The sequence below is a fragment of the Trematomus bernacchii genome, unplaced genomic scaffold (genome assembly GCF_902827165.1).
Source record: "Trematomus bernacchii unplaced genomic scaffold, fTreBer1.1, whole genome shotgun sequence".
Classification (NCBI taxonomy): Eukaryota; Metazoa; Chordata; class Actinopteri; order Perciformes; family Nototheniidae; genus Trematomus; species Trematomus bernacchii.
The window spans coordinates 4,303,446-4,324,484 of NW_022987698.1; the positions used below are offsets into that span (position 1 = coordinate 4,303,446).

At 38.2% G+C, this 21,039-nt stretch overlaps 2 protein-coding genes across 3 annotated transcripts; one reads left to right on the forward strand and one right to left on the reverse strand.

Moving 5' to 3' along the window:
• The first annotated feature begins 2,958 nt into the window (after positions 1-2,958).
• Positions 2,959-11,402, forward strand: LOC117489607 (uncharacterized protein C6orf132 homolog). 2 transcript variants are annotated; one of them, XM_034139063.1, is made up of 5 exons: positions 2,959-3,224; positions 5,314-5,402; positions 7,604-7,718; positions 8,291-10,334; positions 10,425-11,402. In XM_034139063.1, exons 1-5 carry the CDS (start codon positions 3,149-3,151, stop codon positions 10,519-10,521), a joined length of 2,421 nt encoding a protein of 806 aa, XP_033994954.1. In that variant the 5' UTR covers positions 2,959-3,148; the 3' UTR covers positions 10,522-11,402. The 2 variants fall into 2 exon arrangements, with proteins under 2 accessions (XP_033994954.1, XP_033994955.1); XM_034139064.1 differs by having other exon boundaries at positions 7,628-7,718.
• Positions 11,403-12,607: 1,205 nt separating this feature from the next.
• wdr77 (WD repeat domain 77) lies at positions 12,608-17,094 on the reverse strand. Its single transcript, XM_034139506.1, has 10 exons — positions 16,711-17,094; positions 16,142-16,327; positions 15,915-16,056; positions 15,442-15,491; positions 15,101-15,171; positions 14,824-14,881; positions 13,915-13,983; positions 13,722-13,830; positions 13,573-13,641; positions 12,608-13,092 (listed from the first exon to the last, which is right to left on the reverse strand). Exons 1-10 carry the CDS (start codon positions 16,817-16,819, stop codon positions 12,945-12,947), a joined length of 1,011 nt encoding a protein of 336 aa, XP_033995397.1. The 5' UTR covers positions 16,820-17,094; the 3' UTR covers positions 12,608-12,944.
• Positions 17,095-21,039: the final 3,945 nt, after the last annotated feature.

The following is a 21,039-nucleotide window of genomic DNA, read 5'->3' on the forward strand; positions in this document are numbered from 1 at the left end:
AATAGGCATTATTAATATATTATATGATTCATTTTTAATAGAGACATTTCAAGTGTAAATGTTTGTCGTCTCTATCAATCTGATCAAGGAAATTGATCAGTTTTCCTTATTGAAATATTACTACATCAATAACAATCCTGGATTATATATTAACCAGCGGTGGAAGAAGTGTTCAGATAAAAATAGTATCAGCATTAAGTAACTCAAGTTCCTCGTAGTATCTTTTTCTGGAGCTTTGAACCAAGTTAAGCGTTTACTGTATTGTACTGTTATTATGGTACAAAAAAACTTTAAAAAGCATATAGATATTATGATATTTAGGCCAAAGTAATGTGATTCTGATTTGACTAGATCATCATATTTTATTCTTAAATATTGCACATAAGTGTAGACTTTAAGTAGACAATTAAATATAATGTTAAAACTGTTCACCAATATTATATTACATAACAAATCAATGATTAGTGAAGTTTTATGTGGTTATACAGTACTTGAGTAAATAGTGACTGTCCGCCAGTGTGAATGTTGATTTAATCTGAACCAAGCTCATGAAGAAACAAGGATTGTGGTTCAGCTCAGAGGGCAGTGGGTAAGAGGTTGTAGGTGTGCTTTCAGGGGTCAGCTCACTCTGAGCTTTAGAGGAGTCATGATCCTCTTTAGCTTTTAACATCATCTTCACGTTATCCTGTTTATGTAGGTCACATGGTTAACCATCCCCATGTAAATAATGGCGGCACGAGTTCAAGTATTACCTAAGCATGACATGTGTTTTTATAAAGATTATTAACCCTTTAACTACCAGACCAAGAAAAAAGCTATGGAAAAATTATTTGCTTGCATTTTTTAATGAAATGGGACACAAATAACCACAAACACATTTTTTTGACTGACCACACAGTTTGGTTTTTATGAGCCTCTACCAACTGGTCGAGCTGGCCTTTTATGGTAAAAGTGCATTTTCAACAATCATCATATAGTACAGTATTTGTATGCATCAAACTGAAATAAAACACAAACTGAAATACATTTTTTTCTTTTATGGAAAATGAGCAATATATACAACCAGATATATTCATAAAAGATAATAAATTATAATTGTAAAAAAAAAAGAAATGGAAAAAAGTAATGTTAAAGGTGGGGTAGGTAATTTTGGAGAAACCAGCTCGAGTGCGCTAGAATTTGAAATACACAACCGGAAAAAATCTGCCACTTCCTTACAGAGCCCCTCCTCCAACACACACGAACGCGCACATGGCCAATGAGGGCACGAGATAAGTTTGTGCACAGATGGAAGGCTGACAGGCAGGTAGGCCATCCAGTTATTTTAGCCGGGCGGCTAAAATGATTGGTCGTGCTTTTTACAGTACTACGGCTTCCACAGATGACATTTTTTTATGGATTTTTTGTCAAAGCACTTAAGATATTCATTGCTATCGGGATGTTAAGAGCATTCCATGGAATATAACAAAAAGTGTATCTCGAGCCGGTTTCTCAAACTTACCTACCCCACCTTTAAGTGTTTTTCATAATAAAAAAAAGACTTGCTCATCTTACTGTATATGCTGAATTGGCCTAACAGGAAACCACTGGCCTAACAGCAAATGTCTATATCCTGTGTTGGCCTAACTTGCTCATCTGTGTGCAACATTGGGCTGTATGCCATGCATGAAAGGTGCTATATAAATTATTATCACTCTTTCACTCTGAGACTCATAAGGAAGTACTCGATTTAGTAATATTACCATGAATCTAGCTATTTATTTACCATATTTTATTGGAAAACATCTCTGAAACTCTGAAAAAGTCATATTGCTGGTTTACCATAGAAGGCCAATTCGACCGATTGGTTGAGCATATTTTCCAAAAAATAATTACACCCTTGTTAAAACTTTTTTTGTGCATCAAGTTATCTAATTATGTTCAGTCAATGCTCTGACACTAAAATATGTCAAAAAGGATATGGTTACCTTACAAAAGTTGACCAAAAATAGTGATTTCTTCAGGAGTGATTTTTAGCATGCCAACTTTCTCAGTTGAAGCTAGCTGAAGGGCTTTCTGTTTGAACCACAATGACATCTAGAGGTTGTTTTGTGCATAACATGTCAACCAAATGGTAGAGATGGCTGAATCAGATGGAGTTACACTTTTTAATTGTTTTTTCAACAAGATATCAAGACACAAAATGTGCTCTACCAAATTGTGGCGCTGGCTGTTAAAGGGTTAAGCTGCTTATTTTTGCCAATGAGTATGAATAAATGGCTATTTGTTAGAAATGTGTTATTAAAAGAAAACATAATCTTGCAGGTGTGGAAAATGGACCCTGTACCCTTGTGTGATTTGTGGTTGAGATAAATGAAAAAACACATTAAATATACAGAAACCAATATTTTATAATAAATATGGAGGAAATGTGTTCAGTGAGATCTAGTACCCTGTACCTATTATCATAACCTTTTTTTAGGGAAATAATATCTGTATTATGTCCAATGTAAAGCAGCAAACACTTTTTTTTCTCTTTTATTGTACTCTGTTACCAATATAATTCTGGCTTTTGAAAGTAACAAAGTACAATAAAGTTATTCAGAAGTATTTTTTATTACACATTTATACCATAAGAGATGTTATTTCCCATCAACATCTTACTTACTTTTGGAAGAAGGCCTAAGCACTGATGAGCTATATAAAATGAGAGTTAGTTTATAAAGAGAATTCAAAGTAGTCAGATCTTTGTCATTGTCCAACACTGGGTGTCATACTGAATACTCCTAATGTTTCTAGAAAATGATAAGTGTACAGTAACAACCAGCCCTGCTTTGAAGCGCAGAGGAGTGCACGAGCGACTCATTCAGTGCGCAGGTGAGATTTGTGCTGGAATGTGTGTGAAAAGGAGAGCGAGGCCTCACCTGTTGGGAGTGTATAAAACAGGGAGGCACGGTGAAAGGGGGTGGGCGGGGTTAGCTCCATTTTCTCTGTATGTCCCGAAAGGTTTGCAACAAATCAGTGGAGTCAGATTTAGCAGGCGCGCGAGGGTGCACCTGTCGGGAAAGTAACTCACCTGCGCTTTACCTCGGATTTACCATTTCATTCAAAATGCGTCAATAAGTATAGAGCCGACCAGTCGTAGCTGCGTTTTAACTTATCAATCATCATGAGGAAGGGTCTGAATTTTCTGGGTCGGAAGAACCAGTCTCTTTTCGACACCAATACCAAAATGAAGGACATGGGTGAGTACAATGTGAACAGAGCCCATTGGCTATGTCAATTGGTTAGTCCTCACTTTAAACTTTTACTGAAGAGCAACACGACCTTTGTACCAGATGTTGTCATGGACAGAAGTGTTATAACCACGAAGCTCCCATATGTACAGCTGTTGGTCCCAAAGGAAATCACAACAGTATTTTGGTATTTTGCAATGACGTGATGAACAGGCAGCAGCAGCAGGTGAAATCAAGATAATAAAAACCCTGTTCTCAATGATAAGGTCCAAGTCTGGCTCCACACTGACCTGTCCTCTGTCCTCTACACATTGTGTTGACTTAGTGTGCTTTAGTGTCGCCCTAACAATGCTTTGAGGAAACAAGGGATTGTGTAGGCATAGCTATAAACTCCAGCCAAGTGGAAACATTGGTAATATCTCCCAGACCCAACACTCTGAAATGTGATTTATGTCTAAAACATTTCGTCTAACTGCTCGTGTTTAACACATTTTTACTGTTGTTCTGACCTGCCTCGGTGGAGTTTAGTCAGCTATCATTTTAGATGATTGATGATGATGAGGTGATTGGGATCATCACATACAATTACTGTCAGTGAAATATTGTGAAAACAATGTTATGACAATTCAAATGAAATAAAAATATCTGTTGTTATGCTATTTACTATACTACATTGATTAAAAAATACATTATTTATTTAAGAGAATAGTCAAACTAAAAACACAACAGCATATTTATATGCAATAACAACACAGCACTCTGTATTTGCTGAAGGAGACCATGAGATAAAAGATCTAGAAAAAGATAGTAAGTGGACCTTGGGCTTAGTTCTTACTTTGCCAAACTATAGCAAATCAAATGTCTAAAATTAAGACCATGTTTACATATGTACGCCTATGGCTTCTGTGGCATCAGGTCAAGCAGGAAACAGGAAACAGGAGGGATTAATATGCAAAGCCGTAATATGAGAGGGAATATTTGTTAATTTAAATAAGGCAGGTGCACAATAGGGAAACTTCACATTTGGTTAAACTGGTTGGACATTAAAAGCAATTCTTCCTGTAGTTTTTCATTCTGAGTTGATTGCTTTTGAAGTGACAGCATCATACTGTATGTTTTAAAATGCATACACATCACAGGGGGAACATGAGTAAAAGGTCAATCCTATTAAGTAAAGTAAAACACTTTGCTGTCTTTGTTTATAATGTGTAGCTCTGAACAGCAGACTAAGTGCCTTTGAGTGCCAAGTTTCTTTCAACATTCACTTATTGGACAGAGAAGATGACTGACGTGGAATGAGCAGTGAAGGAATGCACGACTTGTAAATTTATTTTCTCAAACCAAGCGTGGAGACCTCTAGTATTATCAGTTAGTTTAGCAGAATGGTTTCTTATTGCTTCACATCACATCTTAAGCTGGATGGGGATGAGTTTAGTGATTGCCTTTGTCTCGGTGCCCTTTCAAGTCAACCTTTCACCTTTGGGCCTCTAAGTAAGATCTCAAACACAAATGTTAAGAAAAAGACCAACAGACCATTTTCTGAGCATTTCCACAAAACATTGAAGAATGATATAAATATCTCATATCCACTTTGACTTACACATGCAGGACCATTAAGCTCTGCTGTTTGCAGTACAAACAATACATATTTAAAGAACTTCAAAAGCAATATACACATTCATATTTAGCCAACCAGTTATTTAAAAAAAGTTAAAGTAGTGTCATTTAAGCTCAATTTATTCAAATAAATGCTAACCTTTACATTTTACACACTAGTGAAATATAAACTAAGATTACAATCATTTGTTCAGCTGCCGGTAACTATATATTTTTCAACAACACTACCTTTACAGCACATATGATCACACTGTAACTACTAATAGTCCACTTTGGTGCATAGAGTATCTCATCACCTGCACAATGACCAATTCATTGTAAAGTATTTGGCTCTGTTGGTCTGTGTCTTAGACCAACCACATTGCCAACATATTCACATAGTATTGAGCAATTGAATGGCTTAAATCATCAACTGAAACCCACTTTGCTCACTAAGGACCTGCCACAACATAGTAATCTGTTTTGTTTTTTATTTACTCAGACAATGTGGAGCTGGTGCTGGAGTCATCAGCGATCCCCGAGTCGGGGACTGCCAGTGTGCGGGCCAGACCCACCGTCAAGCATCATGCTGTGAGTATCTCAGTAAAGCTTCATGCATGTATTGTACATATTCACAATTTTCAGTTTCCTGAATGAAAATATCAAATGATATGCATCTGAGCAGACTCTCCCCCGTCCGTCGTTTACCTGCAATTAAATTATTACTGAATATTGTACTCTGTATCTGCAGAGCTGGAAATATTCAAATGAGCTGATTGAATGTTTATTGTTTAACTGGATTGGAATCTGGGTCAGCTCTTTAACAAGCACAGGCCAGGACGCTACCAAGTCATTGTTAATCAATCATTTACTATTTTGTCAGAATAGCATTGGTGTTTGGTGAGTCGGATAAAACTGACAACTGACACTTTTCTTATAAAGTATTCTATGTATGGCTGTGAACAGTGATGTAACTCGCAATGCCATTTTAGTCCAAAATGTTTTTCTTAATTGAAATGCTATTACCATCCAGGTGCATTACAAAGCATACTGTAAGACAAAAGCTAATTTATAATAATAAAAACAGTCCCTTAAGCTTTACTTGCATTCAGGGTAGTTTTCAAAATGGACATTTGAAATTACTGCAAAAATATTGTGGTTGATACATTAAATATAAACGGCCACATTTGGTTTTAGTATATTAATAATAAAGTATCACAAGTTGTGGAAAGTAACAAAGTACAATAAATAAGTATTGTACTTAAGTACAGTTTTTACTTTACGGAGTAATGTATTTTGATTCTACTTTATACTTCTACTCTAATGCATTTAAGAGTTAAATATTGTTCACTCACAAGGGCCATTCTGCAGCATAATGAGCCCTTTAGTTTTGTATAATCCTTTGTTGATAATAGTTTTATAAATGTAAGTACATTTTTTATTGCAGGAATTGTATTATGTTCTCTTTGTGGCATTGATACCTTTACTTAAGTAATGATCCAAGTGTTTCACCTCTGTGTATAAGTGTAGATATCCCAATATGCTGAGTTAGTTTGATTTGAAAGTGGTTCGGGAAGATTCACCTTAACTTGTATCAGCCTGAATGACTGTCATGCCTCCCATTATATCGTCATGGTGCATATATAAATAAAGCGCTCATCTCTGCTATGGTTCACACACCTCAGTGTTTGGGAGTGTTCTGTGACGGTGTCTGAGGCATGTGTTTGGCATGGCACACCCAGCACATGGGCAGGACAGCTGAGACTGCTGCGACAAATGAAAGTGAGTCACAGCTTAGGGAACAAAGAGACAAAATCAAACTGGATCATACGCCATCTTCAGAGACACGCCCTCAACCTGTGGCGCAGTGTTCATACCTTTCCAAGAAACCACATAAATGCCCTGCGAGTATTAGCCAAGAGAAAGATTCAGGGTGTGATATCAGGCAAAAGTTATTCTAGTATCGAACGCACACATTAAAAGGGCTGAAAAGCAGTTTAACCGCAACTATAAGAACCTTATTCATTACCAGCCTAAGGAATAAGTATGTTTTTTTAATTGAAATTGGTGTAAGCTTGTTGCTCAATTGTAATAGCAAATTACTCAGAGCCTGCAGCCCAATTAAAACAAAAGGTACAGCAGATGTTTTTCTTGTCTCTGAAATGATTTTGGTTTGCCCCTTCGAAGGGCATACAGTATACCCAGTTAACTCACATGGACCTTTATTGTGTCAACACTGTGTGTGTTTAGTTTAGTTGCCATTCGGGTCATGGCAAAAAGCAAATCTTGCTCTCACTGACTCATGCACGATGTAGGCAGAAACAGAGGCCTCTAATCGACAGCCTGCTATTTTCGCAGCCTGGACAATATTAACAGTAGGACAATATAATGAATAATAGGTGTATCCTATGAATCACTTAGTGCTCCTCATAACTAAAGTATGTGGAAGAGTGCTGAACAATTAAAACTGTTGAAATATATATTATTTTAAAACAGACATCAGATTCATACATGTGGTAAAATAATAATTAAAAAAGCATTAATGAAAATATAAGGTTCCTCATAATACCAATATCTGAGAGCCTTGTTCTATTAATGGCAAATGGGACATGCAAATCTGTTTCGAAGGGACATTGAGGGCTGTTCTCAATTGCTGAGAACTGGTTTGTTCACTCAAGGAGCGAATACTCCCAGTAAAAAAACAAAAACAATGTTTCTAAGTGCCTCTTTATTTTGTTGCTGTTATTAATCCATTCTTGTTTTCTGTGTTGAACTTGTTGAAATATCAACAGTTTAATGTTTTTCCCCCCTCACAGTCCACATCTGACAGTTTTCAAGGGTTTGCCGTCCCGACACCCAAAGTCCCCCTCCTCCCACCGATCAATGGTCCAAAGACCAACGGCTCAAGTGAGTGTCTACCTACTTCAAATATGTACATTAAGTTTAACATGTTGAAGAATTTCATTATTTACTCTCTGAAGGACTCAGATCACTTGCAGTGCCTTTACTCAAACTAAGTTGATGGATTGCAGCAATCAGAAAGTCGCCGTAAAGTGTTAAAAAAAAAAAGAAGCAGGGCAGGTAAATGTTTGTCCAGGCTGTTGCTCAATAACCCTCCTGAATGTGTCTCAACTGCCTTACCAGATGGCAAGATTGTTTACAAAATGGGAGTGTTTGTCGTAGAAGGAGGGGGAAGTAATTCATTTAATATTATCTAAGCATTCTAAATCTATGTGTGATAAATACACAACTTAGTTATTTTCATCATTAAACGTTGATTCTTCCTGATCTACTTTTTGAAACTTGTTTTTGATAAACCGTTGTATAAAACTTTTATATAAAATGTAAGCACATCATTGCATCCATGTTTCTTAATTATTCTAATTACTCTTACAGAATGTATATTCTTGTAACAATGTTTTAAGTGTTCTCTTAGTGTACACTTTCTCAGTTATTCTCTATTCTTTATTTGTACACAGTTGGTGGACATCACCTTTCCAATGGATCTGTTATATCTGTGCCCGACCTTGTGGAGGGGGAAGTATTTGTTCCTCCTCCCCCTCCCTCAATGGCGCCTCCACCCCCTCCACAGACTTTTGTCCCTCCTCCACGAGACTTCATGGGTGACCTGAACACTCTACATTTGGCAAAACCGTCCTCACTGGCACCCTTCGTGGATGAAGAAGACTTTACCTTCATTAAACCGCCACCAATGGCTCCGCCAAAGCCTCCATCTACTTGCTCTACTGGCTCTTTATCATCTGTACCCATTTCTAGCCCCTCGCCAGGCAACCTACCTGAGTGCCCAGCTTTTGCCCCACCTCAGCCTCCTTCTGAAAGGACACATAGGTCTCTTAAGAAACCACCCGAAAAACCCGTCAGACTGTCCTCTATGTTCAACTTTGACTCCCCACCACAGAGCCCTGCCCCACCTCCCCCTGTGCAGAGAGCAGCAGTGTCCAGTTTCAATCCCAGAAACACAGCAAAGCTTTACAATGTTCCTCAGCCCTCAATTCTCAGCGGGTATCAGGAACATGACCCAAGACCAAAGCAGATGTTACTCCTGGAAGATTCTGCATCTGTTAACTCTTCTCAAGTGCTTGTTGCGGTGGATGGAAAATCCCCTAAAGTGGCTACACCGTCCAAACCAGTTCTCAAAGAAGTACAGGAACTGAAAGAGTCCTTACACATAACCCAAACCCCTTCATCACGCCTGCCTGAGCCAAAAAAGGAGGCTAAAACATCGATAGTTCTAACAAAGCCAGACATTGGCAAATCTCTCCAGCCTCCACCTCAGACATCACCACAGCTTCAGAGACCAAAGGTTTCTCAGGTGAATTCAGAGACAGTCAACGACAGACTTGAAGAATCTCCAAGTCAAAGTCGCAAATTCAAATACAGTCCGTTAATAGATCGCAACCTGAAGAGTAATGAATCTAACGGGGCACGAAATGGACGTGTAGCCTCGCCACTGGCTCTTTTGAAGGCGGCTAAAGACAGAGATAAACACAGATCGAGTCACACTCTGTCACGGGAAAACAGCAGCAAGTCACATCAGGAGCCTAGTGCAATCATTCAACCGAGTGACTCAAGTCCCAATTCCTTTATCGTCAGCCCAAGGTCCAGCTCAACTTATTCTCCAACATCTCCAGAAAGATTGCAGGAGAGTTCAAAGTCCGTCAATCCTGTGGTACATATGCAAACTATTCAGGGTCCAGAGAAACCCAGCAGCCCTGCTCTGGTCATAGATCAAACGCTATCCAGAAGTTCAGTGCTCAATAGGATGGCTGCATCCGCAAATAGGACCAACCTGGTTGAGCAGAAACAACATGCAGTGCAAACCCCTTTAAAGTCTCAATCCACACAGCCTGAGGAGTTAAGTATGCCACTACTCACTCCACCGCCAGAGTTTGATGACTTTGACGATTTTGACGATTTTATGGAACCCCCTCCTTCCATGCCTCCACCTGACCCTCCCATGAAAAAGGCACCAGCACCAGCACCAACACCAACACCAACACCAACACCAACACCAACACCAACACCAAAACCAAAACCACCAACAACACCACCACCACCACCACCACCAAAAAAGATCCCTCTACCTCCATCTCAAGTTCCACCTCCTCCTCCAAAGGCCAAACCCCCACCAGCTCCAAAACTCCCAGTTCCTGACATTGATGCAAAGCCAAAGCTGCAACCCCAGACCAAACCAAAAGCCATCCCTTCTCAGCTACCATCTAATCTTTCACCCAGCCAGACCACACTCCAGAGCATCTTACAAAAAAAGATGTTGGAAATGGACCACAAAATGGCCACAGTGAAGGAGGCAGAGCCCAGTTCTGATGACTGGGGTGCCCCCTTGCCCGAGGAGGACTATAAGGTCCCTGTTGTCCCCAGAGCCCGACCACAGAGCAAGAATTACCCTGTGGTCAACAAAGTACCAACCCTAAACATGCAGGAGCTGGAGGATAAATTGGTCAGAAAATATCAGGAGTCTTCCTCAATGAAAGTTCCCACCAGGTAAAATATGGCAGTTTTTTTCTCGAGACAATAAGACCAGTGTTTGTGTACAGTATCAACTCATAATCATGAATTTGTTTTTCTTTTCAGCAACGGAACGCAGTCAAAACATCAGTATGGTATGACCTTTACAGTTCGGCCTGGAACCAAACAGCCCATAACCCTCGTCAGTAAAGGGGAGCCTTAATGTGTTAATGGGAAAGGGGTTCTTGTGTTAAGCACAACTGTGTGTGATTGGATAATGTGACCTTGCATCAGAAGTACAATGTGGGGGGGGAGGGAGCACTTTGAACAAATGTGGTTAGCAAATACGTTAAGAATGTTTTATAACAACGGTCTTCTCAGTTCTGAATGTTCTCTAAATGTATTTCTCAGTTTGGAGAACGCACTTTCAATGTCAAATATTGTTTTCTGTTTTTGTATTTTATTTTTTTAAAGTATCAGTCTGGTGGACAATTTATTTTGGCTGCTGCTGTTTAATCAGTGGAGATGTATATATTCCATACACATAAGTTTGAATTAGTGCCAATGCCAGAATGGTTAAATTCACAAGACAATATTCAAAGTTATCCAAAGCTGAGTGAAAATAAAACATCTGAATAAAGTCGGACAGATGTATCCGTAATCTTGATTGTATAATACAAAAATAATGTACAGTACAATTATCGTGGTTCATGCTGTAGTCACATGTCCAATAACAGAAATGTTCTTTCACTGTTACATGTACAATATGCTAGGTCCTCTGGGGTGAAGCAAACAGCTAATTCAGACAAGTGTGTTTCAGTTGGATTGTTTCTCATATTTATTGATCCAGGAAATGTTTTTCCCTCTTTACGAGTTATTTGACTGTAAAATGGGTGTTTATGCATCTACACTCATGCTGTAAATATATCAGTTTATATAATATAACAGAACTTAAAATATGTAAGATGCAATTGTATGTACATGTTAAGGTTGTATAATCAAAGTATTTAAAATAGAGGTTGTAAAGTCTTAAAACAGAGACGTTCATCTATTCCAAATGTTGTCCAAAAACTAACTGGAAAATAAATTCAAGCATTAATTGCATGTCTGGTGGGAGTTTTTTTGTGCCGTTTTTAAGCGTTTGTTTGGACGTCTTATTCGAGAAAAGACAAAGATGACTGCTTTTGAGTTTGCATATGAAAAAAACTGGTAGACAGAGCAGTGGATAATATAGTAATTGGACATTAAGGATTCAAACATAACATTTTTAACCTAAAATATGTTAAATTTCTTTTTTCATTCTCCGTCTTAAGCTAGTAAAGTTCTTTCAATATTCTTAAGCATTGCAATTGTCAGTATTAAGCCATTTGTTAAATGAATTCCATCTTCATATTTATATGTTGGCTCAAACTTAACTTTGTAAAGGCAATGACAAATATTTAATATAAAAGGTGGTCAGATTTTGGTCAAGTGTTCTTCACTTTCGCCACAACACATGGAGCTGGTGTCATGTGAATATAATAATAGCATCTCAGACCGGCCTATGTCAGACCACAGATTAGCAATGAGAACCAATGACCTGCCACTCACTTTGAAAACATGTAATCTTGTTAACTTCTGAGCTAACCGCCCACACAACCCTCATTTGACCCAGCAGTGTGTGACGAGGGTCTGCATGCAAATACTAATATAAACCAAATGAAACACTATAGCCATGACCGGGACACACCTGTTCATTTGGGATTTTAGTGCCTTTTCCATTAAAATTATATTAAAGATGTCTTATTCTCAATAACTTGTGTCATGTGACCCAATGACATAAATAAAACAAAAAAAGTATTCTTATATACGAGGGCTTATTTTATAGCATATTAGTATCTTTTTGATCATTACAAATCAAACACTTCATGTTTCTTTCAGTATGCAGTTAATGGTTAACTATTAGTTATAATTAAGCAATAGCTCACGACAGGCCGTGGTATATGGCCATTATATCACAGTTAAGGGGTGTGGTTCGGCCCGACGCGAAGCGGAGGCAGGCAGTTTGCTTTTCAGCCCAACTGTATACAGTTTTTCTCAGACGCGGAGGGATACTGACTTGTTGTGAAAAGTAACTTACAATTCTACCCGTGGTATACGCTCAGTATATCACGGCTAAGAACCAATCAGATTGCTTGATTTCGCTTGTCCGTTTTATAATATGGTATAATCCTCAGACACATTGTTTAAGTCTTCATCCCCACAACTGTTCCTTCCTAAAGTCTTGCTGATGTCAACATGTAGTAGATTCAAGGAAATAGAAAGAAGTGTCAAATGCTCTTGCTTTTACATCAGGACGTTACCTTTAATGTAAAATTATGCAAATTCAAATGGTTGCCTTAAGTGTAATTACACATGGAAATGCTATACAGTATGAAGGAAGTGGATAGAGACAGCAATTATAGAGAAACTATTGCTCTACCAGGTCGGGATCAGCAGAGCAATAGTCCAAATATTCAGCAAATATCTGGAGTACTAAATGACAATTACAAACTTTAATCAATATTGCCTGACTTTTTAGACACGCATTGAAGCCCCCTTAAAAACAATAGGGGGGTAAGTGCTCATCTTGATACATGCTCTTTCCAAGGTATGTGAGCATTGGGTTTAAGAGGAAGGGTTTAGGGCTTTAGCGGCCGGATCCACCGTGTGGTGAAGCACGAGGTGATCCCAGCCTACGGTTGTTAGGGTGTTGGAGCCATCGTGGAGCCAGCAGACACCTTTGACAAAGTCCTGGTGCCGCCGATCTCTAAGTCTAAAGAGGAAGAAGAAATGATTACTTAAAACTGGGCAGTAATTCAATATCACAATCTTGAGATAGAAATAACATCGTCTTAATCAATAATAACAAGCAAATACTACATTAACATTTTTCATGTGATCTGGTATAAATTACTTTGAGAGAGTGTCATTTAAAGATTGTGGTTTTTGCTTTTACATCCCATTAAAATGACCAATGATTACCAAGCATGACCAAACAATTCCCCTGCATTTCTCATAGTATCCGCTGGAATGTTTTTTCTCTATAATTCCACTAAAACTTGTTGATTTTGCACTTAAATTCCTAATTACATAATTTAACACTCATACTAATTCACACAGGCAAATACAATTATTGTTATGTAGACATCTAAACTGGGTTAGAACATTTTGCAAAGCCCCATGATTATGTATTTTTAATTGATTGCATTTTTTTGATTGACTTAATTCTTTAGTATGAAGTTAAAGGACTCACATTTCTTCCAGGTCGGAGTTCATTACAGCAAGGGAACAATCATCACTTATGGAGGCTAGCAGGGGCGTACTGGGAGGGGAAAAATGAGTTAAAACTTTGTAGAGGAGCAACATAAGAGCTAATAAAACTTTGTTCGAAATCAGAGTTACCTGTGTGTAGAGAAGGCCAGCCCATTCACTCCGCGGCTGTGAACGCTCACCAACTGGGCCGGCTCTGTTCCCAGGAAGTCCTTCATGGTCACTCTACCCAGCGCATCACCTGAGGCACAATAAAAAGGATCAGAACCACAGAGGCTGCCAAATAAATGTCTCCTTCAATCAGTAACCTGCTGCTGGAACTTACCAAATGCAATGGTGCTCCTGTGGTGGGGGTGCCAGACGACAGTGGTAGGGGAGCAGATTGACTCTACATCTGAGACAAACACAAAATCGACAATGGAATATGCATTATACCAAATATTGCTTAAGATGTACTTCCATTAATTAAGCTGGACAGACTATTATAATGCATTTCAACTGCGTACGGTACAACTCTACTCGGCACGACTTGTTCTTTTCGGTTTTCCGTTAAGGGAAAGTTATAGAAAGTACCTAGTACTTTTTTTGGTACCACCTTGGTCAAGGTTCCAAGCATGCTGAGCGTATATCCAATGTGATATAATATAACTGTAAATTAATTAAAAACTCTCCCATTGATAGGTTTGATAACAAAAAACCTTGCGCCTCTTGCTTATCAGTGAGAATGATAATGTAAGACATAATTAGGATGAGATATAGTAGCTTTTAGACTGAGAATATATAAAAAGGTAGTTGGATAGCTAAATGTTTGATTAAATAGTACAGCAAAAAAGTCACTTTCACACATTCCCTGATCTTGACAGAGATATGCTCAGACAGAGTGCCCATAGTGTGAGTGGGTGAACTATGAAGTACAAACCGCAGATTTTAAGAAATAGCAGCCTAGGAAACTATGCCAAGCACTGCACATTTGAAGTAAGTTTGAATGGTACCAAAAGTGAGTCGAATCGAGCAATGACAATATGGCATTAGACTTAGGGATCAATAGACACCAGACGAAGGCTTGTTAGCTCAGCCCCCGGGCCGCCATTCGCCCATCCCTGATCTAGATTGTTAGACATTTGTCTGTCAGCGATACTACTTTCCACTGTAGCACCAACAAAAAATCCTGTTTCGTCAATAACCTGTCAAAAATTATCAGGAGCTGTTTTTCAAACTGGGACGTGTTGCTCACCTATTCTTGATGCTGGTTTGTCTGGCTTCCTCCTGTCCCACATCAGCACACGGCCATCCTAAGGGAAAGCCGATAACAACAGGTTGAGTTTAACTGAAGACAAGTTTAGACATGAAATTATCCCTCTGCACTTAATTAATGCAGGACTTTAATTCACAGCATTAATAGTATCATAACAAAAGATGAAACATCATGCTCAAAATGTAGTTCAGGCAGTCAATGTTTGTTAGGTGTTGTGTTCACAACAATATGTGCCAACTGAAGATCAGTATCATACCTGACCACAGGAGACGAAGATAGACTCATCTGTCGGACTGCAGGCAACACAACTGACTGGCTGCGTGTGCCCTGGAGGAAGAAAAAAGTGGGGACAGGTATGGCTTTTACCATCTTTATGAATGAACATTTCCTTTTTTAAATTAGGGCTGTCATTTTTTTTATTACTGGTCACATGGACACAACTACATGTCCATCTTGTTATACAATGAAACTTCTTGTATTTCAGAGAAAAGCAAACCGTTAACAGTTCTTAAAAACTTTAACTGAATATTATTTTATTTTAAAATAACATTTCAAGTATATGGATATTCTGAGAGCAGTTTTGAGATGTTCCTTTACCATGGTAGGTAGTAAGGGCCATATCCTGAGTGAGATCCCAGACTTTAATTCTGCAGTGAACAACAGGGGAAGAGATGCATTGTTATTAGAGCTGCAGCGATTAGACGATGGACAGAACAAGCGCCAATTATTTTTGATAATGTGTTAAATGTTTATTTAAATGTTACTGCAAAAATGTCAGAAAATGCTTTTCAATATCGAGATGCCTTCTCTTTTATCCGTTTCATATCATATTTAACTGAATAGGGTTTAGGATAAAATAAGACATTTCAAAAAAAGACATAAACGATTAGTCTAGAAAATACTATACAGAATAATAATACAAAAATAATTGTTACAGGCAGACCTTATTGTGATAAGAAAGGTGAGAGAAAAAAAGTGAAAAGAATCCTAATGCCGAAGTTTTACAGATCATCAGTCAACATGTTTCTGTTCTGGATGTGTGCGTGTACTTAGAAAAAATGATGTCTCACCGACAGTCCATGCTTCCAGTGACAGCACCACTTCCTCCACTGATTGGGCTCACTGTTGTGACAATGTGGTCATGCTCATGTTTGGTGAAGCGATTCACCAGCAGGCGTTCATCCTCTGCTAGTTCCCAGAGCTCCAAGGCACCTGCGAAGGAACCAATTCAATAAACTCTAGTTAAGCACGTAAAGACGATTGCTTGATTCGTAACTGCTGCAAATGTTTTTCTTACCTGAGTCTGATGCAACAAGAATACCCTTTTCTGATACCCATTTGACATCTGTGACTCCAGCCTCAGTTTGCACACCAGCTTTGCAGAGTCCCTCATTGGGGGCCTGCTCAGGGTCGCTGTAGATCCAAACAGATCCCTGCCAGTTTCTGCCAGAGAGGCTGGAGGCACCGAGAAGGAGAGTGCCATCTGTGAAGAGAGCCAATAAGGAAAGACATTAAAAAAAAAAAAAAAAAACATAATTCTAGGCCACAGAAAAATAAAGTGACTTGTCAGGAGTCACTATGTTCAAAAATGGCTAGCCTCCAATCCACCAAGTAGTTCATATTCAAGCTGTACATTGCAATGGGTTTCTCAATAACGAGCCACTTGCAACCACTTAAAGAATCTCGCTGACCTAGAGTGCATATGCAGCTTTTTAAAACAATGAAATGTATATTGTTTATACACCTACTCACGAGGGGAGGGAAGCCTTCATATCAGTACATACGCACATATACTCAATAATAATAATAACTACGTAGCGGCCCCACGTGTTTACCTGTGTACATTTCAACTAGCTTGCCTCTCACCTGCTCTGTACTGCGCGCAGCTCAGATGCTTCTCCATGCACGCTGGAGCATTGGGAGGTATGTTCCAACAGTTCTCCTTGATCATGCTAGTATCCACTGCACTTTTCATTCAGGCTACGCACTTTTTTTCAATGACTACAGCTATAGTTTTCCAAACCAATTTAGCACGATTTTAACGTTAGCTAGCTAGCTGTTACAGTTTGACTGAGGACCGGGTTCGTCTTTGGTTGAGTTAGGAAAGGTAACTAACAAGTTGGCTTGCTTTAGCTAAATATTGCTTCAGATTTCGTTCAAACAATGAATGAACGACTGAACAGCAACCATTAATGTATGCAACACATGGGAGCGATGAACAGACACTTCCTGGTCTCTTCTTCTTCTTTGGTGTTTGACGGCAGTTTTCTTCCACAATGGTGGATTACTGCCACCTGCAGGTTTAACATTTTTCTCATGTCTTAATTGTGAAGCTGTCTTTATGAAATTCCTTCCTTAAGCTCTGTCTCCTCTCCTCACTCTGATATATGTTTCTAAAGTTGTCTGCTACCTTCCCTATTTTCTATAACTGTGCCATAATTTGTGTTTGTCCTGCATGATAAATACATACTCTCTCAGACTAATGGCATAGATTTCCACAACCCATTCAATGTTTTCTAATTATACTACATTAGAACTATACTATAAATAGGTTGTGCTGTGTCATTGAAGTCCCAGTATTCCTGCAAGTTTCGTATGCATCATAATCCTTTATTGTTGGTTGAACCTCTGCTTTACTTAACGGTAGTGGTATTTCAGATAATTATTATTTTTCAAAACATTTACATACAGAATGATATAAAGATGACATACACCTCATTCTCCTCATTCTATCTCCTCATTCCCTTCCACCCCTTCGCAGGAATATTCAATTTCCTATAGTCTGTGTATCAAATGAAAACCTTTTGCTTGCATACTGTACTTTCCAGACCTAATGCTTGAAAGCTCTGACTATTATATTCAGAAGGAATTATGACACTCAGTTGGTTATTTTTCTTCAACCACTTGAATGCTGACATTTGACCCTAGCATCCCAACCTGGTCCCGACCTTGCAAGAGGCTGTCACCAAACTTTACGGATGTGTAGTTGAGATAAAAAATAAGGTCATGTTTGATTAGGCGTTGTGTCTGGTGTGTGTTATTGTTTTTATTGATACAAAAGGTAATCTCTCAAAATGTGGTATAACCGGCCCTAGGCTGTGGGAGTGGCGATCATGAATCATCTTTAAGGATGTGCAAATGAATGAAAGAAACATGTCTTTCTCTTTCAACCCTTGGTGATTGTCTCCTTTAATGTGCATGCTTCTTTCTTTTTGCCCACCACAGTAGCATTGATATTTATTGTTGCAGCGTGCATCTCTATTATCATACAGGCTGTCGTTTTTCTTCCTTTTCTTCTCCAGCTTCATGTTGGCAGACAGGAAACCTACATAAGTGCATCATGCATTTCTGAAAATACTTTTCTGTTCCTCTACTATTGCACTTTTAAACATGGCAATACAGCTTGTAAACTGCTGACAAAACTTCAAACATTCACCTCACACCCAATTAGACATGTCAGAAGGGAGTAAGGGAGAGAAGCAATATATGTATAAGCCTTTAATCTCTTCTTAACCATTTCCTTGACTCTTTAGTAATTTCTTCTGACGAAGCAACACATTTCGATTAGTGTAAAGAACGTTATCTCATATCCTCATGATCGCCCAATATTTGTGTCTTGAATATATCTTCCATTCTGGTCAACTTCAGAAATCATTAAAAGGAAACCAGGATTGTAAGTTGTTATAACCAGGATGAGTTTGGTGATATGGCCACAGTAACTGGGTCCATGAAACCCTATAACATGATGGACAGAATATATACCCTGCAACTAACATCAAAGATTCAAGGGATTTGAAATACATGCAAAAAGCTGTATGTTCTGTGCAGTCATACATGGAAAAAAAGCAGATATTTGATGATGGTGAAGGAGGGAAAAAAGACAGCTTGCAGATTATGCATTATGATATGATAAAAACTAATTATTTGGAAATGACTCGTTGTAGCTGATGTTCTAATATAATGTAGGTAAGAGAAGTAAAATCATAGCTTGTACAAAGCATAGACTGCATATATAAAGGTACAAAGTCTATGGTCGACACAAAGATGTTTAATGGCGAGGTGTCAAGTTGAATTGAACTAACAGGAAGTCTGATACGCTCATTGGGCCATCAGAAACGTCATAGATTACACGTTTTATTTTTCAACAGTACAATTGTTTCTTTATACTACAGTTGTACCATTATGCGAATAAATATCAACCAAACACCCTATTAGAGTTAGAATAGGTAAAATAATCTTTAAAATCCTGTAAAACGCGTTTATAACTTCAAGGAAATCATACACGCTTTTAATCTGAAGGTGAAGAACCGGAAGTGGCTGTTGAATTGTCGCAGCCTTCACACTTGTGTCTCTCGGTCTAAAATCGATGAGTGATTGGCTTTCTTGATTATTAAAGATATTGTGAGTCTAGTAACGTGCTCCCTGAAGGTAAGCACACCATAATGTCAAGTGGTAACATTAGAATATGTTCTATAAGGTGTCGTAGTCTCACTTTGTGCTAGCTTTGTAACGTTAGACGTTGTCACAGTGATGCCTTTGTCTGACTGTCTGAAGTGTTCAAAGCTAACCGTTATTTGTAGCTAACGTTAGCTGTTCTGAGGTAGTACCTGTGTGAGTGACAGGTCGGTAGGTCTGTGTGCTAGTTTACTGCTGATGTGTGCACACCGGACTGCAGGCTGTACGCAGACAGATGACATTAGGATTAACCTTTTACTACTCACTATTATGAGTCAAACCTCCAGACAGGCCAGCATCATTAGTGTAAATTGTCATTCCAGGTGATAATAAGGATCTAGGGTTGTTGTCATCTTTTCTAATTTAACAATTCATAGCATTACCTATTAGTGGACGAGATGGCCTGTTGAAAAACACCCCTGGCTTGCTTATTCCTGTTTTCCATTTGCTAGAAGAATTGTACTGTATGTCCAGCTGTCTCAAGTTCAAGATTTAATTGGGGGTCAAAGTTCATTTGGGGAGACATGAAAAGACTCATGGATGACATGTGGATGTCTCCCCCACTCTTGAACCTGCTTCTAATGCGTATCATTTAAGCCTTTATGATGGGGTATTCTGTGACTTTAAATAAAGACACTTCAACTGTAACTTAAATATTCCGAGGTACTTCTCGAAAGCTGAAAAGTACATTACCAGTATAACTTATTTTGAACTATCCCTTTGTGTCTTTATCTTATTCTGTTTACACTAAATGTTTATCCTTGTGTATGCTTTGTATTCTGGTGTTAAAGTTTCTCTGCTGAAATGTTATGTTTAGTTTCAGTTTATGAACAAAACAGAAATACATACAATACTGAGATAGGGCTGCTCGATTATGGCAACAATCATAATCTCGATTATTTGGGTCAATAATTGATATCACGATTATTAAAAACGATTATCCATTTACTTTGAAAACATCCACAAAAAAATGTTTTAAAGTATGTTCTTAACAGTTGATTACCCTGAACTTTAAGTATAATTCAACTGAAAAACCAATACAAAAATAAATAAATAAATAATCGTTTTATTTCGATTATGTTGTTTTCATAATCGTTGCAAGCCAAAATCGTAATTTCGATTAAAATACGATTAATTGAGCAGCCCTATACTGAGACATTATGGACATATGTGATACAATTACAGAAGCTTGGGATAGGGTATGTGAATTGTATTATTAATGCTATATTGTTAATATAACATTGATAAGATTAACAATATATAAGGTAACAATATAACAAAAGAGACACATGGCAAGTAGAAGTATAGTATTTGCATTATTTCAAATAATACATATAGAGATTATAATCTTCATTGGGCCTATTCTAATGAACGTTTAAATAATGAAATTAATGAAGCAAATATTCATTAAGAAAAGCTTCTGGCAGCTCTATAGTTATATAAGCTTTAAAGTCATGTCTTACCCAGATTTGACATTATACAATTTTAAGTAATGTTTAATCAGAATCAGGAATGGCACTCTTTTGAAATTAATTATTCTGTATTACTGTATGTGGCATTGATGGCAGCGCTGTCAGGATGTGTAAGTGACTGCTTCAGAGCCCAGCAAGTCTTAGTAGTCTCTATAGTGTACATGCTGTTTGGATACTGTTGGAAAATGGGTATGTTATGTTATAGCTCTAATGTAAGATTACACCTGTGCAGTGATACTCTACTTGATTTATACCTCAGGGGTTCGTC